This window comes from Nannobrachium achirus (assembly GCF_963921795.1).
Source record: "Nannobrachium achirus genome assembly, chromosome: 3".
Lineage (NCBI taxonomy): Eukaryota > Metazoa > Chordata > Actinopteri > Myctophiformes > Myctophidae > Nannobrachium > Nannobrachium achirus.
Window position 1 is genome coordinate 17839763 of NC_137812.1, and position 26757 is coordinate 17866519.

At 44.8% G+C, this 26757-nt stretch overlaps 1 protein-coding gene across 1 annotated transcript; it reads left to right on the forward strand.

The window, feature by feature from the left end:
• Positions 1–1568: 1568 nt before the first annotated feature.
• Positions 1569–26088, forward strand: tesk1a (testis associated actin remodelling kinase 1a; the record flags this gene model as incomplete). The annotated part of the gene is made up of 10 exons (XM_080722385.1): positions 1569–1763; positions 8958–9079; positions 9315–9363; positions 10444–10590; positions 16695–16777; positions 18443–18533; positions 18665–18748; positions 21569–21655; positions 23197–23293; positions 24884–26088. The coding sequence occupies 10 exons, from the start codon at positions 1569–1571 to the stop codon at positions 26086–26088; spliced, it is 2160 nt and encodes a 719-aa protein (XP_080578511.1).
• Between the last annotated feature and the right edge of the window lie 669 nt (positions 26089–26757).

Below are 26757 nucleotides of genomic sequence, written 5' to 3' on the forward strand. Positions count from 1 at the left end.
GAATTTAAAACACATTCTGAGGTCACTTGCTAGTTCTGCTGTTGTTGTAACTGTAGGCTGTGCTGGAGATTGTTGCTTTGCCGAAAACAATATACAATATACTCAAGCTCTTGGACTTGTGTTTGTTCTTTTCAACAAGCGACACCGTAGTACTGCGGGGTAGTCTATTATACGGCCGCTCTCATTAAGCTTTAATTGAGTGGTGGTTGTTCCTAAAAGTGATCTGATTTTCCTGTAGAGGTTATGGCTGATCTCAATGTCGGACTGATGCATGTGGAATACTATTAATAATAATGATGATAACAGTGTTATTATTACTACATAATATACTATATTGATATGTGATTGATGGATAGCCCATGCATTTCTGTTGCAGTGTAGTTACACTGTTGTGCACTGGTCTTCTTGCCCTGGTGTGAATAGACGAGGCTGGCCCACAGGCTATTTGCACCTTTGCAGCTCTGAAAAAGAGACACTTTACAATTTAGCCATTTGGCAGACGCTCTTAATCCCGACCGAATCATTCACACCGGCCTATATATGGAGCATAAGCATGTTGTTGAGATTAAGGCATTTTCTTTGCTGTTGGTTGGGTATATAGCCACATTTTATTTGATCCCATATTGACTCAAAACAATGTTTTATGTGTGTAATATTTTGAAGCCAACCTCCATTACGAGTTATGATGATAAATTGGACGTTGAAACCATTTCCTCTATTACCTGTAAAGTTGGACATCGTAATAAACGTCTTTATTACGATGCTGTTACCTATATACTCATTCATCATGGCTCCTTCCTTTCACACACAGCTCGTCAGTTGATCGGGTGGAGTCAGTGTGTGCCTGTGTGGGAAGGCAGACCACAATTGCAGAGACCCGGCCATACATAAGGAGAGGGGCACTACAGTACAGGAGCGCCGAATCTGCTGCGTCCAGGAAACCAGCTGAACTGTTAGCGGATCTGCCGGGGAGAGACCGGCCCCGCACAGAGCATCCTCTGTCTGTGTGTCTGCTGCTGCTTCTCAGCCCCCTCCCCTCCTCCTCTCCTCCTCTCCTCTTGGTACCGCCTGCATCCCCCCCTCCTCCCCCTCCTCCTGTTCCGCGGAACCAACGGGATGACGGCGTGAAAACCAAGCCCCCCCACGTACTGGCACCACAGAGCTACGTTGGTTGGGCACAGATGAAAGAACCCCCTGCGTTGCAATACCCCACTGAAAAACCCATGCTTTATTTGAAGGCAAACGTGTCGAAGGACTTCTGTGCAGTGATTCTTTTTTGGGGGGGTTTATTTGAAGCACACTTAAAATAAAAAAATCGATGTTGTAACGGACGATTGTGGTGGAATAATAATCAACCCGGCGCTCCTGCAGGAATACCATGTTACCCCAGGACGGCATTAATCATCCTGACAGCATGGTGGCGGGTGCCGCCGTTGTCCCGTGCTGTAGGACTACTGCTGAGTCGTGAGCCTTTTACCGCTTTTCCTTTTTTTTTTGGGTGGCTGATCTTGTTTGAAAAGGAAGATCCCCCCCTGATAGGTGGGTGTGGCGGTTCGCCAACGAGCACGATGGACTACCACCACGCGGACTGCTGCCTCTGTGGTCCGGAGGATGAGGAGCCCCCCCTCCACAGCGTCCACGCGTACCACCGCGTCCGGCCCTCGTCCTACCGGGCGCTGCGCAGCGCCGTGTCCAGCCTGGCCCGCATCGACGACTTCTTCTGCGAGAAGATCGGCTCCGGCTTCTTCTCAGAGGTCTTCAAGGTAATTCGTAGTGACCATCACCATCGTCATGGCAACTGTGCCACGGTTCATTGTTTTTGTGGTGGTCAAAAGTAAGGTCCCACCAGGCACCTTCTGGGTTTCCTTGAGGGGGTTCCAACTGGCACCCATACAGGTCTGTAACTCGGAGAGTGTACACATGGAACCAAATTAAAGGGCCCCCAATGGTCCATTTGGTTCCATAAGTCTGTATGTAACTCCGAGGGCGCTTTTCGACCGGCAAAGAACTGGTTAAATCTTGTGGAAACGCAAGCCGGTTCGCGGCCGGTTTGCAAGAACGAACCAAGGTTCCAAGAAAGTTGAACGGCACTGGTTCTTGAACCAAGGTTCTTTTGATGGAAAAGGCCCCTGAGAGTGCACATGGAACCTTATTAATGGATCCCCAAGGGTCCATTTGGTTCCATTAGTACACACTATGGCGGTCCATGAAATGAAAAGGTTTGAGAACCACTAATGTGATTAGTCAGTTAGTTCAAGATTAAACATTGAGCATTTATAGTGGGGTTTGGTATGCTGGGTGTGGGTGCCAGCCTTAGCTGACAACAAACGATTACGGTACTTTGAAATAGGAATAATCTATTGTTCATTTTATATTACAATTAAGTCTTAATTTGTAGAGTAAAGCGTACTATAATGTGATTCAAGTGTTTGAGATGGTTGTTATTCAGCATACCCATAATAACCGACCGACCGACCGCCCCCTCCTTTTTCCCCCTCTCTACACCAAATATCTTCATCAAAAATAGCTGATGTACAAGCTCACAATGTGTCGCATTGTGACGTGTTTGAGCTGGTAGATCGGCTACTTTATTTTCGTTGAATGTTCATCCCCAGTAAGGGACCCTAGGATTCAGCCTTTGGCTCTGAAGTGCAAGAAATGACAAAAAGGAAGTGTAAGTGTGTGTACTTGGCACAACCTTGGACAGTTCCTCAGTCACACGACAAACAACAACATTTAAAACAATATGGTTGCAGGGCAGGCAGCTTTAAGTCAGACTCAGAGGCAGGTATGACAGAGAAATGACAAAGCACCAAAAAGAGTGTGTGTGTGTGTGTGTGTGTGTGTGTGTGTGTGTGTGTGCGTGCGTGTGTTGTGTGCATGCGTGTGTGCGTGCGCCCCCACGTGCGTGCATGGGCGTGCCTGTATGTGTGTGTGAGAGTGATCTGAGTTGATTCCAGGTTGCTCTCACTGCCCAACCTAAGTAGATTAATACCTACAGTATAGGCCACCTGCATGTGTGGGTGGGTGCCTGGGTGGGTGTGCAATCTGTGTGTGTGCTTATGTAACCGGTGTAGCTTTGATCGCTCTGCGTTGTGATGAAGTGAAGACAGACCCAGAACTCTCTTTGGAGACCACACTCCTTTTAGTTCTGACAGAAACTCAGACAATACACGTCTCCAAGTTAGTGCATGGCTTTAATACAGCATAGACTCCTTTCTAAACAAAGTAAGACAAACACTGTATAAGTAATTTGCAACTCAGATATTATTTTCTATACAGAGAAGATGAAAAAAAATGAAAGCCATGCAGCCACCTTGTTCAATACGGAAATACAGAAGGAAGAGGTGGAGGTGTGGCAGGGCATTTATACATGCAGGGGGCAGAAGGAGGAGACTTATACTGTAGGAGACACTATTATATTAACATATGAAGAATTGAGTCGGGTAGAAGCCCTTATTTGTATAATATTTTGTGTAATTATACACATTTATAATTAATACTGTTACACTTACATTCTGCAACTTTTTTCTTTGCAAACATAGGAGTCCATATATGGATATACCGGTATATGGATTAATCGAAGTATCCAATTATGATCGCATTTATTTGAGATAGATAATCGTGATTATTTTTCCAGAATCATTCGAATTGTTTCCATTCATCTGTTTGAAAACAGCCTGATATATTTCCATCGTTATTGCCATTTCGTTGTCGGTGCTCTTTTTACCACTTTAAAGCTCTATTTTCGGCATTTATGGGGCGAAATATGTTACAGATCTGACTGTTTGGTTCATCCATTTCTGCCTATTTTGGAAAGAATACATTCTAGACTAATCTAAATTCCTCCATGAGAGAGGAGGGAGAACCACCTCCAACTGCTGTTGATTTACTTTCATATGTTATCAACATATGGTATGGTAGAGTCTACCATACTGTTAAATTAGTTAAAATAAATTTGTATTGATTAGAATACGTTCCAGGTTTAAGTGTCCTCTAAAATGTCCAGCAAACACAGGCCCAGTCAGCAGCAGTTCTATTGACCGTGCAAAGCGGCACTTCACTGCTCCAGTGTGTTTGCTCAAGGTGAAACAATGCTTTGTTTGCTGTGGTGAATTCCACAGGGGATTTCTAGGGTCTAATCGTCTTTAATGGATAACTATTATTCAAAGCTACACCCAAATACCCAGGCGCTGTAAAACTGCAAACTGGTAGGATCTTTGCCAAGATGGTGAGGATATTTTAGTACCGTCCTGTTTATTTATGTTTTATGTTGTTTTTCACTTTGATACACTACCCTTTGCTATCTGAGCACCATTTGACGCTGTGTAATTTTACAGCATCACAGTGGATGTGGCATTCCTCACGTAGGTGTGTCTGGATAATATGGCGTTCCTCACATGGGTGTGTTTACTCTGACAATGTGCTAGTTTGATGAAAGCAACATCAAGAGTGATGTAGGGAGGGGACGATATGAACATTTCATATCACGATTATTGTGATCAAAGACATTTTTAACTTGAATGAAATGCTCTTATGATATTATCGCGATAATCAAAATATCCCCAACATCCATTATCCTGCGGCGGAACATTCGCCAAAAAATAGCAGATCTGAGCTTGTAGATCTGCTATTTTTTGGCAAAGAGATTTGGTAGAAAGTGAAAAAAAGACTCTATCAAGTAGGTATATTATAAGTACGTTTTACCAATAAAGGGTTTAAATGGTACCAGATATGCAGCTTGGCAAATAAAAGGTTAATTGATCCCAGTGCACAACAGAGGATAATTTCACGATAAATTAAATCTCCACAATACGATTATCGTGAGTGTTTTTTATCACGATAAACGATAATGTTGCTTATCGTCCCATCCCCAGAGTGAACCCTAACCCTGACCGTATGGGCCTCATGGCTCGGCGAGGCTTACTTAGTTAATATGGTACTTATGAACAATAGCTCTGTGTTGAAACTTAAACTCATTCCACTCTGCCATTTCCTGCAGACAAAAGACGCATTTCTTCTAGCAACTAACAAATGTTGACATGCTTGGCACCGGATTACCATGGCACAGCTGTGATGGGTAACACTTTTTAACATAACAGCGACCCGAAGATATGCAGATCTACGTGGAGATGCACGCAGAGATTCCATGCATTTATAGTTAGATGATAATAACTAGTAAGACACCTCCGGGCGAAAAAAGTTCATGCCACAGTGATGAGGACATCAGGCATGTGGACATCAGGGATCTCCATATATGGGCATAAAAGGGATTTGTTCCCCTGGCATCACAGGGATCTCCATATTTCCATATACAGTATGGGCATAAAAGGGATTTGTTCCCCCTGGCATCTCTAACAGGGTATCATTAATATTGATGACATCAGGGAACTCCATACAGTATGTGGGCATAAAAAGGGATTCTGTTAGTGTGACATCACAGTGAAGCCAGAGCGTGATGTCAGAGCGGCAAACCCATTCTGGTAGAGTGGTTCCCCTGACATCACTGTAAAAACGGAAAAAAAAAGAAACTGTAAAAAAAGTACACGTCTACACGGACGCAGACAAGCTGTGACGTTTCTCATTGTAAACTGCGACCTTCGGTCACAATAATAGATGACAAATAATTGCAGGTATATTTTAAGCTCCTAAATGTAGCCCGGCCTGCTTCAGCCTGTGCTCACAGCCTGCTGTGAGTGCGTCTACATTGCTTTTATCTACCGTATTCTGCTCCTTCTACTTATTATTATTATTCTGTTATATTATGTTCTGCTCCTACACATACAACATAGTAATACAGATACTGTACATTAAATGTTCTATACACCATTACAGATCCCCCTGGACCCCCCTCCCCCCTGCAGTAACCCCCCCCCCCCCCCCCCCCCCCACACACACAGAATTTATGAGTGGAAATAGAGAACACTGGTTCTCAGCGTAAATATCCACATACAGTGCACATTCACGAATAGTGATTTTTAGTATTCAAATTATTCAACCTCAAAGTATTCGAATAGTCGAATATTCGACAGGACTGGCCAAACTGTCAAATATTAACTACAAGAGGCGAACATTGTGAAAATAGCAGATCTACATGCTCACAACGCCTCGCAACGCGTGCCTGCCCACACCACCAATAACTGATTATGAATAAATAAATGGTAAAATGGTCCCGTACGGTTCCCATTTCGATCCCAGGCTCCCCCAGAATTAGTGTCGAAGAGTGTCCTTCCTTGAGCAAGACACTGAACCCGTCCCCTAGTTGCTCCCAGTGAGCAGGTTGGTCAGTGCCTTGCATGGTTTCCTCCGCCATCGGTACGGTGTGTGTGAATGGGCAAATGCAAAATCAATGATTTACTATTTACCTTTTCACCCTTTACCATTAACCCTGAAAAGAAACAAAGCATTAGAATCCTTGGTGTAGAATAGATAACAGTTCCTTCCATGCCACTGCTACAGCACAGGTCCTGGGGTCAATATGTGGTGGTCAACAACAACTATACTGCACTTGAGCTGTTGATCCATTTCCGCTGATCCATATTTTGGATTGGTTTGTCAATAATATGTGCTTTTGTTGCTGTGAGTTCATGCCTCACTGGGATCCTGCTTACTTACTTGGAGCATAGATCATTGATCACTGAGAGAGAGACAGACAGACAGACAGACAGACAGACAGACAGACAGACAGACAGACAGACAGACAGACAGACAGACAGACAGACAGACAGACAGACAGACAGACAGACAGACAGACAGACAGACAGACAGACAGACAGACAGACAGACAGACAAACAGACAGAGAGCAAGATGAGTTCAATAGTTGAAGTGGGAGAGAGACTGGTGATGTGTTGTGTGTGGTAGGTGTGTTGGTGTGTGTGTATGTGTGCTCTGTTGGTGTGTAATTGCGTGTGTACTTTGTCCACTGTGTGTTGTGCGATGTCACACAGTGACAGCCCAGTGGATTTGTGCAGATCAAGCAGAAAGCCTATTAGTGTTGCACTGCTAATAATACACACACACACTCACTCCTGCAGGTCCAGACGCTGCATGGCTGAACTTTGCACGCACATAATTGGCCAGTCAATGACCCATATGCCTGCCTAGTGCCTACACACATGACCTGACCTCACACGCCCAGTACACGCCACTCACTTGGGCATTCACCAGATATTCGAATATTCGAATATCAAAGTCACTATTCGACGTTCACCAAAGTCGAATATTCGCTTATTTTTGTATTTGTTTTCTCTATAAAAAATATAAACTTGGCTAGATAGGAAGTCAAAAGAATGAGCTGTCAATGCCCCTGGTGGATGAATTTGTTAATGCTCTATACCAGGGCTTCTCAAACCTTTTTAGGTTGTGACCCCCAAAATAAACATATTTGAACTGGGGACCCCCACCCTGACAAGCACTTGGAATTGTAGGCATTACATTTAATGTGACTCGGTTCCGCAGATAAATATTGTGAAAATAGCAGATCTACATGCTCACAACGCCTCGCAACGCGAGGCGTTGTGAGCATGTAGATCGGCTATTTTCACAATGTTCGCCTCTTGTAGTTAATATTTGACAGTTTGGCCAGTCCTGTCGAATATTCGACTATTCGAATACTTTGAGGTTGAATAATTTGAATACTAAAAATCACTATTCGTGAATGCCCTACCACACACCTGTCGCACATTTGTTGTGCGCCTCCCTTTCTTTTTTGTATAAAGCCAGATTTCTTTGAGTCTTAGACCACTGATTACCGATGTTTTGACAGCTATTCTGTCAAAGTGCAACATTTACTTCATGAATGTTCTGGTGTTTATCCTTTTAGCGTCATCTTTGACTGTACTTCCTGTACTGTTGAATAATCTTAAAGTAAAATAAAGTATTCAATCAGTCTGATCAATTTGATTAAAGTTTCCATTTCAGGACATTTCACTTCTAAGCAAACAGATAAAATACACATCAAGTGAACTTTTAACCACTTAAGCCCTATTAATCATGTTAATCTACAAGCTTGATATAACAAAGTGCCCAACATAGGGACACATTGTCATTGGCTGCATAATAAGCGATACAGATGTAGGCAAAAAAGGGAAATAATGGCTGATATATCGGCCAAACTGATACAGTATATCGGCCTGGCTTCTGTTCTTTTTCCGAGCAGATTTACAAATGTGTCGACTCTCTAGTTAAAGATAAGTCACTGTCCCTGTCTTGAACAACCAGAAGCAGCAGCCTGTGATCAACCCATGAGTTAAGGTGCTTCTTTGGAAAGGAAATTAGCCATTAATTTCTACTTGCACTCTCTTTCTTACTTACTGGTAATCTCTCCAAGTATTTTGATCCCGTGATCACACACACACTGTGATACCTATAACACACAATACCAGTAAGACCCCTAAGTGCGAAAAGCGCCATGTCTTGGCCATGTCTAGGCCATCTGGCCAGTGATGTACATCAGACCAGTTACCCATACAGTATATGGAGAGTTGGAGACCCCTGGTACCCATAGATATTCACAGATATGGGCTTAATATTGATGACATCTCCATATATGGGCATAAAAGGGATTTGGTTCCCCTGGCATCACAGGAAACTCCATATCTCCATATATGGGCATAAAAGGGATTTGGTTCCGCTGACATCACAGGGATCTCCATATATGGGCATAAAACCTGCATCAGACTAACTAACATGGATGTAACAAGTTCTATTAAAAACGAAAATGTCCCCTGTAACTTTTGATTGGGTGGGCAGGGTGCACATTTGGGTGGGCTTTGGTCCTCTATCCACTGTTTGGGCAAAATTAATTCAGAACATACAAGTAAGAGTCTGGATCATGCGCCAATGGATATTTTATTAAATTACCGCCAAAGGAGACATTTCAAGCACCAAGCTCTTTCTCAGACAGACTTGGTCATAAATAAATAAATATCTTTGTTAATTTCTGTCTCCTCTCCAGGTACAGCACAGGATTACAGGGCAGGTGATGGCGCTGAAGATGAACACGTTAGCTAGCAACAAAGCTAACATGCTACGCGAAGTACAGCTGATGAACAGGCTGTACCACCCTAATATACTACGGTATGTGATCATATACACACGCACATACGCACACACGCACTACTGAGTTAATAACAGTATTGTATTCGATAATTTACTCATACAAGTCTAAACAGGACATTTGGAGACATCCTGCTAACATAAAGCCTGGTTTATACTTACATTTAACCTTGTACAACAAAGTGTAAATGAAGCATAACCTCATTACTCAGCTGGTGGAGGTAATTCATTATACATCCTTCCCATCTTTCCCCAGGTTTCTTGGGGTGTGTGTTCATGAGGGTCAACTCCATGCTCTGACTGAGGTAAAAACTTACTTACATCTCTCTTAAATGTTTCTAGCCTTAAAGTTGGGTCCAGGGACTCCCAGGGGTCCTTGGGGAAATCCAGCCCCAAGGACCCCCGAACACCAACACAAATCATGTATGGGGTCCATGCCTAGCACAAAATAGATTTTCCAGATGGTAATCCATGGCCAGTTTAGGCCAGTGGTTTGAGAACCAGAGGCCTAGTAAACTCTGGATTGATGTTTTTATCATTTCTGAAGCCACTGTGACGCCAAATAGGCTCTGTTCATAATAACTATAGTTCCAGTTTAGTTTCCCATACTGTAGCTTCATTTGATTGGCATAGCAGCAGATTTCAACCAGAAAGCACCAGGGGAAAAATAACAGTAACATCATTGACTCAGTGTTTAAGTGTCCTTGAGCAAGACACTGGGGTTGTGTGTCTACCGAGGTGTCTCTTCCTGAGCACAGCGTACGTTTTTTTTTTTTACAATATCTTTTGGGCTTTTCTGCCTTTATTGATAGTAAAGTAGGTAGACAGGAAACGGGGAGAGATGGGGAATGACATGCAGCAAAGGTCGTCGGGACCGGCACTCGAACCCGCGACACGCTGTCAGGCCGGAGCCCCACAGTGTTTTGAATTGTTCCCAAGGGGAGTACCACGTATTTACGCTGTGCTGGAAATGGCAGCAGCGTGACAAGATGCTGAGCATGCATTCTGTGCTGCGCGTTCACGGCATGGGTTTAACTTTTTGTCTGGGTGCTGAGACTTATTAGAATATTTGTAATGTTTGGTCGGAAGCGTTTTCAACCCTGCTTTAGCTGACAGACAGCATAACTGCTAAGCAGGGAGGTGCCTTGCATGGTTGCCTTTGCTGTGTGTGTGTGTGTGTGTGTGTGTGTGTGTGTGTGTGTGTGTGTGTGTGTGTGTGTGTGTGTGTGTGTGTGTGTGTGTGTGTGTGTGTGTGTGTGTGTGTGTGTGTGTGTGTGTGTGTATACACACATAAATACATACACACACACACTGTATACTCAAGTCATGCATATGAATGTACAGTAATGTGAATGCGTGCTGTGAACTCATTTTTCTGTTTCTAGTATATAAATGGTGGTAACCTGGAGCAGCTTCTGGACAGTGATCTGTACCTGTCGTGGGGTGTCAGGATGGACCTGTCACTGGACATCGCACGGGGGCTGCAGTACCTTCACAGCAAGGGCATCTTCCACCGAGACCTGACCTCCAAGGTACAGCCCACTGTATACTGTAACCACCTAGATATACAGTATACATCACTTTCTAAGGACCATACTGATGGTCTGACGTGTTTAGCCCTCTAAGGCCCACTGTTGTAATATTACAACGTTTGTATTTTATCCAAAAAAAGGTTTAAATTAGGGATGCGGTATCGGTACTCGCGGTATCGGTACTCGGCCCGATACAACCCTATTTTGCAGTACTCGTACTCGCCCGATACTTCTCACGCCAGCCTCCGATACCAAGCAGGGGCGTCACAACAAGGGGGAGAAAAGTGGGACTGAGTTACTAGGGCTCAAGGTGAAAGCCAGGGCCTTAATTATTTTTATACTTTTGCTATTGAAAAATAGCAGATATGCAAGCTCACAGGGCCGCACTGCAAGCTTGCAGAGCTGCTATTTTTTAATACCCCATGAAGAACATTCATGGGGGGCCAGCAGTGAATCCTTATACCCAGGGCCCAGAATTTGGTGCGACACCCTTGGCAGTGAGTGCACATGTGGGGGGTGGGGCAGTGAATCACGGAACAGACAAGCAGCAAGTTGGCGCGGTGCAGTGTTGTTTGTGAGGAGGAACAATGTCGGCAATTTGGACATATTTTAAGATTTGTGAGGATGACAACACCAAAGCAGAGTGCAAACAATGCACCAATAAAATATCACGAGGAGGTACGAAAGTGAGCTCATTTAACACAAGCAATTTGATCAAACATCTAAAAAGCAGACACGAGGCTGAGTACTTGTTGTTTACGAACGCCAGCAGCAGCGGAAGGACACAACCAACTTTGGAACAAACTTTGGAAAAGCGAGAAAAAATGGCACACGACAATCCACGGGCAGTACAACTCACAGAAGCACTCACAGCGATGATAGCTCTGGATGACCAGCCCTTCTCAATGGTGGAAAATAGGGGATTTCGCCATCTCATGCATGTAGCAGTCCCGAGGTACGCTATTCCCAGCCGTCATGCCATCACTGACACACAAATGCCAAGGCTGCTCATCACTGTGAAAGCGCACATGCAAGGGCTGCTGCTGAACATAACGTACATCAGCTTCACCTCCGACATTTGGAGTAGCTCTATCACCCCTATGTCTTTGATAAGCTTAACTGCGCAGTGGATCAAGGATGATTTCACTCGCGAAAATGCCATTCTACACGCAAAGCAGTTTCGGGGTTCTCACACTGGCCTAGCCATCGCAGCTGTGTTTGAGGAAATGCTTCAGAATTGGGGGATTCCCAAAAGCTCTGTCCATGTTGTTGTCAGGGACAGCGGCGCAAACATGATCAAAGGCCTGAGAGATGCTGAGCTGCCCAGCCTGTCGTGCGTCGCTCACACCCTCCAACTGGTTGTGAATGAGGGGCTGCTGTCTCAGAAGAGCGTACAAGACGCGCTGGCAATTGGACGCAGAATTGTGGGGCACTTCAAACATTCTCCACAAGGCTACTCCTACTTGGAAGACGCCCAGATCCAGCTTGGACAGCCGATAGCAAGACTACAACAAGACGTGAAGACGCGCTGGAATAGCACGTACTACATGATGCAGTCTCTCACAGAGCAGAAGCGCGCTCTGACACTATATGCATCGGAACACGACCTCCCCGCCACCCTCGCCGCTAGCCAGTGGACCCTCCTTGAACACGCTATGACTGTCCTGGCTCCGTTTGAGGCGTTAACTAGAAAAGTGAGCTCATCTGACGCCCTGGCATCCGACCTGATTCCCGCTGTGATGGTGCTTCTCCGAGTTTTGAGCCAAACAACAGAAGAGGACCGTGGCATCAAAACCATGAAGGCAACTTTGGCTGCAGCCGTCAAGACACGCTTCTCTGACGCAGAAAGAAACCCACTCTACAGCATCGCAACTGTACTCGATCCGAGGTAAACATTAAAGTGTGTGTGTGTGTGTGTGTGTGTGTGTGTGTGTGTGTGTGTGTGTGTGTGTGTGTGTGTGTGTGTGTGTGTGTGTGTGTGTGTGTGTGTGTGTGTGTGTGTGTGTGTGTGTGTGTGTGTGTGTGTGTGTGTGTGTGTGTGAGAGAGGGGGTGGGGAGGGAGGGAGAGTGTGTGTGTGTGTGAGTGAGAGAGAGAGGGGAAGGGAGGGAGGGTGTGTGTGTGTGTGTGTGTGTGTGTGTGTGTGTGTGTGTGTGTGAGCTGGAGGGTGTGTGGGGGGGGGGGGAGTGAGAGAGTGAGGGGGAGATAGTGTGTGTGGGGGAAAGAGATCTGTACTAAGACATTTTATTTATTTTTCTCTGTTTAGGTACAAAGTTTCTTTCTTCTCAAACGCCAACACTGCTGCAGAAGCCAAAGAGATGGTGAGACTGGAGCTGCAGAAGCTGTCTGCCCCTGAAGGAGAGGTTGTGGAGGGCCAGGAGGCACCTCCTGCCAAAAAGAAACACAAGAACCAGGCCAGTAACAGTCTGGACAGTGTGTATGATCAGATAGCAAATGAGCAAGCAGCAGCAGCACAGAGCGCAGCACCAGTAGGTGGGGCCGTTCAGTTGGAGAAATACCTGGGAGAGTCCCTGTCTCCCAAGGATACCAACCCACTACAGTACTGGGGTGTTAACAAAGTGCGCTTTCCCACTCTGGCCCAAATGTCTCGCAGATATCTCTCAGCTCCATGTTCCAGTGTAGACAGTGAAAGGCTGTTTAGCTCAGTGTCACACATTGTAGATGAAACCAGAAACAGGATCACAGCTGAGCATGCAGAGATGCTGCTCTTCTTAAAAAAGAACCTGCCCCCTTTCCCAGAGGAGAAAGAGAATTAGTCTTCCTCACAGATGGCCTCCTCACAATTATATTTTTAAGTTGCTCTTCTTAAGTTTGTATTTTGTATGTGGTACTGAAAGTTACCAGTTTACTTTACTAATGAGGAAAGATGTTTACTTTTATTTCATATTCAGGGAAGATGTTTTATATTATCATCACTATCAGCCTAGTCTTTTCTTGCCCTCTGTATAATTCTCTCTCTCTTTCTCTCTCTGACAGACCACACACACACACACACACACACACACACACACACACACACACACACACACACACACACACACACACACACACACACACACACACTCTCTCTCTTTCTTTACCATGACCCTCTAACCCATCCAGGATGTAAAATACAGGCTGCTGTGCTGATTTACTTTAGTGCTGATTTATTTTAAATAAGTGTTATTTTATTTTATTGTATTTATTTTTTGAAAAAAAAACCTCTGACTTGTCTGTAAAAGCCTTAGTAGTACTAAGTTATTACCCACAGGCAGCACTGTTTTTGTATGCTATGTGCTACTGAAAGAAATGCACTGAAAGACTTAGTCCTGGACTTTGTCGTTGCTACTTGTTTTATTTTTCTGTTATTATGTGCTACTGAAAGAAATGCACTGAATGTTATTGGCTAAACTTGAAAAGAAAGTGAAATGTGCGGCAGTTGTGCCATGTTCTGGTAAAGCAATGCCATTTAATGTGTTACAGCCAGAAAGTGAGGAACATCTGATGAGAAAATAAAAAAGCGACATAATTTAAAGACATTGTTTTTTTTTAATTATTATTATTTTTTTTATTATTAATTGTACTCGTATCGGTACTCGGTATCGGCGAGTACTCACAATGAAGTACTCGTACTCCTACTCGGTCAGCAAAAAAGTGGTATCGGGACATCCCTAGTTTAAATCATTTTATTTTAGCTCCCCCTACCACCTAAACATCACCATTGGATTCTATTGTTTAGTATTACAATGCCATTGGCCACAATATTTGCATATAAATACCCCCCACAGGGGCTGACATTCACACCCGCCACACCCGCTGACATTCCAGAGTTTTGACGAACAACATCTCACTTTTTCATGGAAGATATTCCTCACAAAAACATAAGTAAAATGCCTGTACTATTTTTTTGGGTGATCATTAGAATGTCTAGAACATGTACATATGTTATTATTGTGAAAAATATCCCCATATGTAAATTAGAGCATGATTTATGATTTATGGCTATAAAACCTTACAAAAACATTTTTTTGAAAAAAAACATCACATTTTCCTCTTATTAGGACTCCTACAACACCATCTGATTTTTTTCAATTTTTTATTTCAAGTATTTCTATATTTGGGCCTTAGAGGGTTAGACTCGTATCTGTGACTCAAGGTATACTTGACATTACTGGCAACCATTTTCCAAAACATACAGCAGTTTGTTTTGTTTTGTTTTCAAGGAAGCCATTGGATTCCATTCATTTCAGTACGGTATGAAAGTCGACATGCACACAGACTTGAAACTTGCCTGTCACTGGAGAAGTGAGAAGTTAATGTACACCGCTTGTACATAATAGCATGTTACCTTGTTTTCTCCTGTAGTGGGTTTACTGTTTGCTTGCTTTAGATCAATTGCTTTCACAAACACAGCCACATTGTCTAGCCTGGTATTAGGTTTCTATTCTCTATCCTGGGTTACACAGTTGCTGATGATATAGAATACCAGGGCCTTTTTATTCCGCATGAAGCACTTCCTAGGAAGCAATAATCTATCACAATAATTCTGTGTGTGGGGTGTTTTATAGAATGCTTCTCTGCTCCTCACTGTTGGGCCGGTTAATTGCTAAAGGATTGGGAATTACATCGCCTATTCATCAGTGATATCACTGACAGGCAGTTCTCATTGATTAGCATACGTGCCTTTCTTTATTGTGAATAAACACAGCAGTAGTCAAAATGGTGCATGCACGCATTTGTGAAAAAATAGGCCAGCAAACAGGGCTTACGAGCGGAGCGAGTAGAATTGGCGCTCCGTGCTCCAGAGGGCTCTTGTCCCGCTCGCTATTCGCTCCATGCCGCTTTGTTGCTCACCCTGATTTGCGCATCTCTCGCTCCGTGTTCGCTCCGCTCAGTTCGTCGATCACACTCCAAACAGAAAAATAATTAAAAGTGGGCCTATTTTGCTGCGTGTCTCTCCTTTGACACAAGTGTTCCCAATCCCAACACAAAGAGCCTACGGCCTGCGGTAACGTCGAGCCTCGGCTCGATGGACACAATCCTACCATATGTTACAAAAGACGCCATAGTTTACTTTTTGGGTGATAAACTTAACTGACACAAGGTATTTATAAACATTTTGTGTGGATGACAGAGAAATCTTGATCAAGGACAATGGACGTGCACTGCAAATTCTTTGACTGCTGTGCTCTCAGCTGTGCCGGGTGCACTGCGTGTGCGAGGTTCATGTTATGGCGTGCAGCCCCAACAGGATCGTCTTGGAGCGGGGGAGGGTCGGCGCTCCAAAGAGCGGAGGAAAATCCTCGCTCCAATGACGCTCAGATCCATTTTAAAACCCGCTTGCTCACGCTAAAAAAAAAAAAAGCCCCGCGCAGCTTTCGCTCCGCGCCACTCGTATGCCCTGCCAGCAAATTATCAGCTCAAATCTGTGAAGATAGCCGGGCATCTGGTATACTGTAAAAGTCTGCACGTCAGACGGATGTCAGGCATGTGGCTCACACTGTGTGTCAGACGAACATGAAACTTACGGCTTGCTTTGGTTGAAAATGTCTAGCTGTGCAGTGCAACGCATGTTTTAACATAATATGCATCTTATTACTACTACACATTCAGATGCTGTTTATTGTTTAATACTACTAAAATGTGTCATGTTAATAACATTGTTAATAGGTACAAATGTAAAGAGTGTACTGGCAGTCATCATGAATGATGCACTCAACTCAAATCTATGTGACAGTCCAGGGTTATCTTGTTGTAACTGACTTCACTTGTATACACAAGAAACGGCAAAATAATCAGATTTCTATCTGAACTCTTTGTTTTACTTACTTGGTTTTACTTGGTTAACAAATGTTTGCTTTAAAAAATATATAGGCCTATTCCAAGATTTGCTAGTTTGAGTTACAGTATAAGATTTGTGACAGTGTTGGCGTTTGCTTAAGTTTGTGTGTGTAGAACCGCCTCACCTGGTGTGCTGCTGTGACAACGTTGTGTTCACTGCTGTGGTGTTTGTTATGTTTATGTGTGTGCGTGTGCGTGCGTGCGTGTGTGCCTGCGTGCGTGCGTGCGTGCGTGTGCGTGTGCGTGTGTGTGTGCATGCGTGTAGAACTGCCTGGTGCGCTGTGACAACGGTGTGTTCACTGCTGTGGTGGGAGACTTTGGTCTGGCTGAGAAGATCCCTGAGTACAGGTCAGTAAGCTGATGTTGACACACAGACACTTCCCATCCAGTGAAACTGTGAGCGTAACCTCGTTCCCAGCCTTACCCATCTAGCGGAGAGAAAAGCCTGGTCACGACTAGGGATGGGACGATATGAACATTTCATGTCACGATTATTGTGACAAGAGAAATCACGATTTATGATATTATCGTGATAATCAAAATCCATTATCCTGGGGCGGAACAGCTCTTGTAGATCGGCTATAAGACATTTATAGAGTGTGAAAAAAAGAGTGTTTAAATGGTACCGGATATGCAGCTCGGCAAATAAAAGGTGAATTGATCCCAGTGCATGGACAATATCACGATAAATTAAATCTCCACGATACGATTATCATGAGTGTTTTTTATCATGATAAACGATAATATCGCTATCGTCCCATCCCTAGACACGACATGGGGCAGAGAGTGCCTAGAAAGGTGGGACTTTCACCGTGTGAACTTCCTCAAAAGTTGTATTCTTTCGACCAATCGCTGTGCGGTGTTCTAGGTTAGAACGTCCCGGTCAAGAAGTAAATTCTTGAGACAAAGCCGTTGCAGTGGTTTAAATGAGGGAATCTTGTGCACTTTCCAAACTTCTGTTTTGTTTAAATTGTCCTAAAAATCCTCAGTAGAGCGAGTTAAGAGCTACGATCTATTTTGGTTTGTTTCGCTGGGGGATGTAAACAGACCCGCATCGCATGACGTAACTTCCCTTAAACAAAAGAAAAGCTTGTGCCTAAATAATAACTACATTGGATTTCTTTCTTTTTTTCCCTTTTTCTGAAAAGTGGTTTTGGACATGCTTGTTGCTTCCGTGTGATGTCATTGGAGGCTTTTGTTTCCCTCCATGTAATGCTGAGTCAAGGGAAGGCAAATATTCCTCCTCTGAGCCGCTTGAAGTTGTGGCGATGTAAAAGAAAACCCATAAAGAAACGGATATCCAATGTCTATTTCTCTTCCATTATGGAGTCTATTTAGGGAAGACATAATGGAAGAATGTCATTGAATATTTTGTTTTGTCGGCTCCGGGGACCACCAGCGGTCCAAATGGATCCTTACGGATCTCTGTAAGAAATGGAAGCAAAAGAACCGAAAAGGACAGGTCCATTTGGTTCCAGTGTAGATTGGGGTTCCTGTAGTGTATCGTTTAGTATTGGTTATTTTCAACCTTTTAGATTTTACATTTATTGAACCTCCAGTTTGATATGAAACAGTTTGATATGTTTTACGCATGTTTTACAATAAATAGATGGCCATTTATTGTATCATATTTTGGTTGCAAAAGGAAAACAAATACATAAATGAATACACTCAGAAATCTGAAAGAACATTCATGCACATCCCTATTACTGTACCTATCGTCGATGTTGGGTGGAAACCTTCTATCTTTCTTTGTTGTTGTTATTCAAAAAGAAAAATTGAACAGTGAAAATAGCAGGTCTACAAACTCACAATGCTTAGCGATGTGTCGCATTTTGAGCTTCTAGATCTGCTATTTTCAGTACATTTGCTTGACACTCTGTCTTGTATGACGAAGAAGGGCATTAATGACGAAAAAACATAAAAAAGTCGACTGTAATGTAATGTCTTGCTGTGTCCAGTGATGGGGTAGAGAATACATTTAATACATCTACTGTCTATGTGTGTGTACAGTGAAGGGGTAGAGAAGCAGCCTCTGGCGGTGGTTGGCTCCCCCTACTGGATGGCCCCTGAAGTGCTCAGAGGAGAGCTCTATGATGAGAAGGTAAAACACACAGCAATTCATTCACCATCAACACATAATACACAGTGTAAAATAACCATCAACAAAATAATGCACAGTGTAAAATAACAAAACAGTACTCAAGTCTCCCTCTGTGTGTTGTCATCACCCAGGTGGATGTGTTCGCCTACGGTATCATCCTATGTGAGATCATTGCCAGGATAGAAGCCGACCCTGACTTCTTACCCAGGACTGAGGTGTGTGTGCGTGTGTGCGTGCGTGAGTGAGAGAGCTGCTAGTGTGTATACACAAAGATGTTTTGAACACTTAGTTGGTGTTGGATGCCACCAGTGATTTAAACTCGAACTTGAATTAATTTAAAGTTAAATATTTCTACAAATATAAACCTTGGCCTACTGGCAGCACACATAAGACATGTGGCACTGATACATAGATATACGTATACATAGGTACCTCATAATTGGCCCTTGTATTGTGGCAAAGCATCATCGTTGCCATCATATTACCTAGGTGGAGTTGTGCCTCCTAATGCATGTATACTGTATGTCACATGTACAATGGGCCCGATTCATCAAGCACCTTACGGAAAGATTACGCCCATATTTTGATCTTACTGGCATTTAGGACAATTCCCAAGTTAGTTTGTCCGGGATTTTGAAGGGATTTTGAAGGTAAGACAGAAATATAAGCCAGATTTAGTCTCTTTATTTACACTATATATTTACAACCAGATTGATGAATCGGGCCCAATATGTCTGGAAGCAGGAGGTCTCTCCGCAATGAAAGTAATAAAAACTTGTAGAATTCTCGACCGATTTGACCATTTGGTTTGTTACAACATGTCAGACATCTAGTTGTGTTGGATACTTTGTTAAATTAAAGATCTGGGGGTTCCACACCAAAACACACCATGGATAGTAGCTGTAAATGGTCTCAGGGTCTTACATACAACTCATGCATATTTCTAGCATTGGAGTGATGGCAAGCTGACCTAGATATAATGGTGCTGAAGTTGATGTTCGGACACAGTGACCAATGAGGCGTCTAGCGTCTACGCATTTGTTTCTATGATTGATCGGTCCAGCGGTTTGTGAGATTAACCTTGGAAGACAGACAGACAGACAGACAGACAGACAGACAGACAGACAGACAGACAGACAGGAAGGCAGGCAGGCAGGCAGGCAGGCAGGAAGGCAGACAGACAGACAACCCATTTGTACAGTAGATGGCTCTGCATCCTATAGAACAGAGGTTCCCAACCTTTTCAGGCCCAAAATAATCATATTTTAACTGGGGACCCCACACACCCTGATGAGCACTAAGACTCGAGGCATTACATTTTGTATAACACGGTTCTATTGTGAAAATAGCGAGGCGTTGTGAGCATGTAGATCGGCTATTTTCAGAATTTCTCCCTCTAATATTTGACAATTTGGCCAATGTTTTATTTGTCATTTTAGAGATATTAAAAAGTCCTTAAAGAGGTGGTGCCATAGTTTTGTACTTTTTCTGGTTTTCATGTGTCTAGGAGGTTGACAATACTTCATTAGACCCCCTGGTGTGGTTGTTATGAGGAATTATGTATTGGCTTTCTATTTGGGTTTTAGCTGTAGGCTGCCACCTTGTGGGGTCAAACGTGCCGGTCCAAAAACACAGATACTTATTACATCACAGAATCAACCCCTCCCCTAATTACCATTCACCCAACATACGTGGGTGTGGCTAACTTCGGCTGGGTCACCACCCACCATGACAACCACGCATACCAATGAACTGGTGGGTGTGGCCACATAAAAACATCATTTTAACTCTTTCTGTACACTTTTTTGGAAAATATCTTCCTCCTAGTATAATCATAATAGTAGATAATCATCTTTTATTGGGGGGAAAAATCATGGCACCCGCTCTTTAAATTGTCACTTTAAAAATGTGCAGATACCCTCTATACACTTACTGTTGAGAGAGAGAGAAAACAATGTTGCACATTAAGTTAATCATCTGGGGACCCCCCAAAATAACCCACAGGTTGAGAACCACTGCTATAGAACAGTGGTTCTCAAAGTGGGGGCCGGCGCCCCAAGGGGGGTCCTTGAGGCCGAGGGTTCCAGGGGGTTCCAGGGGGTCTGCAGCAGAATAATTGATAGTTAAGAACCAAATGCAACCTTATAAGTCTGCAAATTAGTGTACAAATGGAACCAAATGGACCCGCCTTATACGGTCCATTTGGTTCCATTTGTACACTCTCAGAGTTCTGAGGGTCATACCAACCTGGGGGTCCTTGAAATGAACTAGTCTCAGAACCACTGCTGTAAAAGCACACTGTAATGTGCTAAAATAATCAGAACACACACTTACCTTCCTTTGTCTATAGTCGTCTGAACTCGTCTCCAATATTTTCTCCACCTCCAAATGTAATACTAAAGTGACATCTATCAATTTGCAGTTGTTTTCAACGAGGAAATGTTGACTCAGCAGACGTGTAGGCTGACTGAGACGATCAATAGAATGTTATGAACCGCTTCATTCATCATCTCTCCGCTGCACACCTGAATATTTAATCACTACAGTAGTGTGTGCTTCGCGCCAAGTTTTGACCTTGCATATCTGCTACGTTTGATGCTTTTGTGCGATGCTGTTGTATGATCGTTTAGGCCAGGGCATTAATATACAGTATATGAAAGAAACACAATATACGGGGGTAAGAGGTTTCTGTCCGATATCCAAAGCATTCCTCCGCTTATGAAACCCTTTCTGTGGACACTGAACCCGGATATAAATGGGTTAAGAGGGGGGGGGGGGGGGGGGGGGGGGGGAGTCCCTGAGTAAATATGCTCAATATTTTGTACATTTTGGAGTAGAAAATGTAACAATGAATATTATGTGTTTCTGTTATTTGTGCGTTGTGTACGTGTGTGTGTGTGTGTGCGTGTGTGTGTGTGCGTGTGTGTGTGTGTGTGTGTGTGTGTGTGTGTGTGTGTCTGTGTCTGTGTGTGTGTGTGTGTGTGTGTGTGTGTGTGTGTGTGTGTGTGTGTGTGTGTGTGTGTGTGTGTTTGTAGGACTTTGGTCTGGATGTGGAGGCCTTTGAAAACCTGATAGGAGACTGTCCTCCTGCATTCTTCAGCCTGGCAGTCACATGCTGCAATGTAAGGAAGGAGCACACACACACACACACACACACACACACACACACACACACACACACACACACACACACACACACACACACACACACACACACACACTGAGGTTCCTTAAAAGCCGGTCTTGCGTTTACTCACTGTGTGCTGTCATTTTTCAAAGCATATTGTAATTAGATTTTCATGACGGCCACTGATTGTGTTCCTTTACTTTTAGCTCATATGAAAATCAACAGAAATGTGACATTTTGTTGTGTCGAATGCAAATGAACACAAACAAAGTGGATTCTGGCAATGTATACAACCAGTAAGACTCCCTAATCGGGAGATAAGCGACCGTAGGTCACATGTATACACAAAGAGTAGGGAGCAGTGTCCCCAAAAAATGTGGAGGGATCCATGTTGATGACATGAGTGTAGACATACTGTGTAGCGAGTTTCGTGATAATAGGGGAAAAATTGGAGGAGCAGTGTCCAAAAATGTGCTTTCAAAAATCGGCCTGAAGGTGGCGCTATATGGGACAGATCCATGTTGATGACATGAGTGTAGACATACTGTGTACCGATTTGAGTGATTTTAGGGGCAAAATTGTAGGAGCAGTGTCCAAAAATGTGTTTTGCAAGAATCGGCCTCATGGTGGTGCTAGAAGAGGGCCATGTGAGAAATGAGGGGTGGGGTCTCCGCGCCGCCGAGGCGGACGAATAGGTACCGGCCCCGGCTCTCTCGGTCGCTCCTAGCCCAAGTTACGGCATTTTATGTGCGCTGCAGTGGCAGGGGGTCCTCCACTGGGGGCGCCACCACTTTTGCATCCGTTCTGGAGCACCAGGAGTCGGTGGTCCCCGGGAATTCCCCGTGAGCAGCCCCGTTGGGGTGGTCATTTGGTCTTTTTTGCACATTTGGTCATTTTTTACACCTGGGGGTCCCCCAGGGACCTGGGGGTCCCTGGAGCTCCGGGGGTCCTTGGAGGTTGTAGTTTGGCAGGCAAGGAGTGTGTGTGCAAAATCTGGCATGGATCGGGGCAACGGTTGCGGAGATATGAGCAGGGCAAAAGTGTGACGTGTGACGGACTGACTCACTCACGGACAGCCGGTGGAGCTTTTGATGGTAAATGCGACCTACGGTCGCAATTACAGAACCTGACAGTGTTTTTCTTGTCCATTTACAATGATTAATAAAGGTACTGTAGTAGTAGTTTCCTGCTACTTATCTAGTTTAGTCAAATTTGGAATACATTGGCAGAATCATCTTATTCACATTGATTTGTGTCCGGAAAGTGTGATTCGAGAACTATTTCAACATGCGATACAGGTGAACAACAATGAGATTATTTTAGGAATATCCATTTCTACGAAGTAAATGTTGAACATCTAGACAATATATTCTAATGGTCAAAGCTGTGAATAGATGATAGTGTATTGATAGCATTAGTCTCCATTTGCATTTCTGTATAATACACAGAATCAAAACTTGAATATGACTCACAGACGCTCAAGTTCTACAGTTTGATTGCTTCCTCTGTTTATTGTCACCTCCTGTGTTTGCTCAGATGAGTGCTGTGAGAAGACCAGCGTTCTCTGACATTGTGTTCAGCCTGGAGGGCATGGAGAGAGGAGCAGAGGACCAGGACAACACCATAGCTCTGAGTCTAGGTAAACATCACAGGGCAGGAGTTAGAGGAGGCATTCTGTCGAGGGTGAAGGTGTAGCACATGGACACCAGGGGGCATCAATGAACAAGTTTAATGGTTTTAGTTGTGTCATTTGCCCTGTCTTTTTTTGTTTGTTGTTGTACTGTAGTCCCTGTCACTGGCCTTTATTGGTTGGTCTCAGTGGTTCTCAAAGTGTGGTCCGGGGTCCTTGACGGGGTTCCAGGGGATCCCCATGAACATTAGTTAATATAGCATCAAAAGACAAAAGCAGTTTAACCACTTTAACCCTATAGGCCTGCAAAATAGATTTTTACATTTTCACAACACAAATCTTGTATGGGGGTCACTGGCACAAAATATTTTCTGATTGGGGTCAAATACATTGGCCACAGACCCCATACAATTTGGGCCCTAAGCTGCAGGGAAGTAATAAGCTATCCCTCTCAGCTCTGCTCTGTCACCCTGACCAACGCTAGTGCAGAGAACAGCCTCCTGTGCCAGCTTCACACATAGCTGTGATTGTTGGAATGCTTCTTCTTGAAGTTGACCTTGAAATCCGATGTCAGCCGGACCCCTTCATTGATCATCATGATGTTTTGTGTAAAGCACATTGAATTGTAAAGCACATTGAATTGCCTTGTGCTGTACAAATAAAATGTCCTCGCATTGCCTGACCTTCATACAATATACAGGTACATCTAGACTTATTCTCTGACAAACATCCCTTTAAACATTTATGCCAGATTGTGTTTCATGCCGATCCCAGCTTTGGAGACCACGTCTAGACCACTGATTACTGATGTTTTGACTAATACTTTGTCAAAACATGCCAAATCTTTAAATCTCCCCCCCCCCCCCCCTTTTTTTTTAGAACAGTCAACAGCATGTAGGGGCTTTATTTAAATCAAATAATTGACAGTGATATGTTTCCACTCTATCCTGTGAATCCTTCTCTCTTTCATCACCTCCCTCCTTGCCTTTACTTCCTCTTTCTCCCAAATTATATTAACACTCAAATGTGCCAGTTTTCAACATTGACTACCACATTGTCTGGGTTTTCACTGCAATTAAAATAATAATAAAATATGTTGTTTAGTGCTTACATAGATTTCTGTCATATTGCGTTCTGTTGAAAGGTGCAGTCACTAAGTGTGCTAAGCGCAAAAATAATTGTCCCCCATCCTGATGAAAACACCAGGTTTAAAAAAAAACAGCAATTGTCAAAAGCACATCCATGAGTGTGGACACGTTGTGCTATTGTCACTATTTTACAAATAGGAAAATAAGAGTCTGAAGACCAATTAATGCTCCCAAAGAGTATGTTTACTTGTAACTCTTTGGGAGCATTAATTGGTGTACGTGTGGACTCTTATTTTCCTATTACATTGTTCTTTAGTCCAGCTCCCAGCATATATGGCCTTGGATGTGCGTGCCTTTTGGCTGTTTTGAAGCCTTTTTGTTAAACTATTGTCACTCTTTTCAAAATGTTTGCACATAAAAAAGCATACCGGCCCGTGTTTAGAAAACAATACAAAAATGCCCTTTCTAAATCCCCTCCTCCTGCTCCACTCCGTCTCTCCCTCAGAGCCTGTGGCGGCGGACGTGAGCCCCTACCGGCGCCGCCTCAGCTCCCCCTGTCACCCCGGGACCGACAACCAGGGGCAGCAGCAGCAGAGGCTGTCCCGGAGCCAGTCTGACGCACTGCCGGCCACGGCCCCCACCTCCCCCCTCCTCCTGGGCACCCCGGCGCGGGTCAACCCCTTCTCGCTGCGCCAGGACCTGAACGGTGGCCGCTGCAAGCTCCTGGACACGCCCAGCAAGTCCTTCATCTCGCTGACCTTCACGCTGCCGGCCCCTCGCGACGGCCTGTTCTGCACCTCCCCGCGCCACCACCACCACCTCAGAGGCACCCCGGGGGCGTCCAGGGCGACTCCCAGGAGGTGCCAGTCGCTGCCCTGCACCCCGGAGCTGGGCAGGAACGGCGCCGTCCTGAGCGACTCTGACGTGGAGGAGGAGGACGTGTTCCAGGACAGGATAGACGAAGAGGCGGTGGACGGCAAGATGAGGAAGGATGGAATGTCAGCGGCGAGGGAGGCCCATGGGAGGATGGAGGGAGAGCCGGAGGAGGACCAGTGTCATCCTCTGGAGCTGGACATGGTGTCTGTGGAGCCACTGGAGGAGCAGCAGCAGCAGAGAGCAGGGGAGGAGCTGTGTGTGACAGAGCCCATGGACTGCACCAAGTCTCCAGAACCGGAGCAGCCTCTGCTCTCCTCCAACTCCTCCCTGTGCACCAACGGCTGGCCTCTTCCCGTCTCCGCCGGCCCGCCCTCCCTGCCCCCCCTGCCCAGGCTGCTGGAGAACAACAACGGCTCCTCGGTCGCCATCGGACAACAGGTACCGTGGGGTGCCGCCACGGGACAGGCGAACGGTTACCACGGTTCCCAGGTCCTCGCCTCCACCGTGGAGCACCCAGGCCCCCCCGCTATCACCGCTGAGCAGGACGATGTGTTTTTCTGTCCCGGCTGCTGCCTGGTGGGCCTCAGCTTTCCCTCCATGTGCCTCCGGGGTTCGGCCGCCGTGCCCGGCACCCGCCGCCGATCGTTGCCGCGGCAGCGGTCCTACCGCAACCTCAATGGGCCCGTCACCGCCGGCGCTTCCTCTGCCACGACAACGACGGACGCCGCTTCGGCCACCAAGGCACTGTTGTGCCGCAGCCCAAACGGACTCGTAGCGGCCTCTCCCTCGGTGGCCTGTGAGCCTGCGCTCCCTCTGCCAGAGGCTCAGACATAAGCCTGCCCTGCATTGAAAGTCGGTTGCACCGCCAGTGTTGTGCACCGAAAATAGTCAATCTGGAAGCTCACAATGCGTTGCGGTGCGACAAGTTGAGAGCTTGTAGATCGGCGGGCGCTGGTCAGCCAGCACGTGAACCACCCAAGCAATAGTAGCTACTAGCTAGTACTATGCTGCTCTGGGAAACCCAGTGAAAAGGGTGACTCCCATATAACTTGAGACCTGTGCTGTTTGACAAATGGAAATAATTGCACAAACAGTGGAGAAGCGTGTGCTTGTCAATGTACTCTTATACAGACTCTTACTTAAGACTAATAACACAAACACAGCAGTCAGAGACTGAGATGGAACTTGAACTAAGCCACGGTCAAAGTGAGCTGAACAGAAGGCCAAGCAGCTGAAGTCTTATACTGATTTATAGTCTTAACTCTACCAAATCACATTCTAGGCTACTGTGCTGCACTGTGTACTGTTTAGTCCTGGGATTGCACTAGAACACAGACCTGCCAAGGGTCCATTTGGAACTCAAGAGGGTTCCCGGAGGAAAACAAAAATAGTTTCATCTCTATTCAGTACAGTGCACACAGGAGTAAGAAGATCAATGAGTTTGTACGGTACTGCAGTGTTTTACCTTTCAAATGAGGCCCCAGGACTTGGTAATAATCCAGG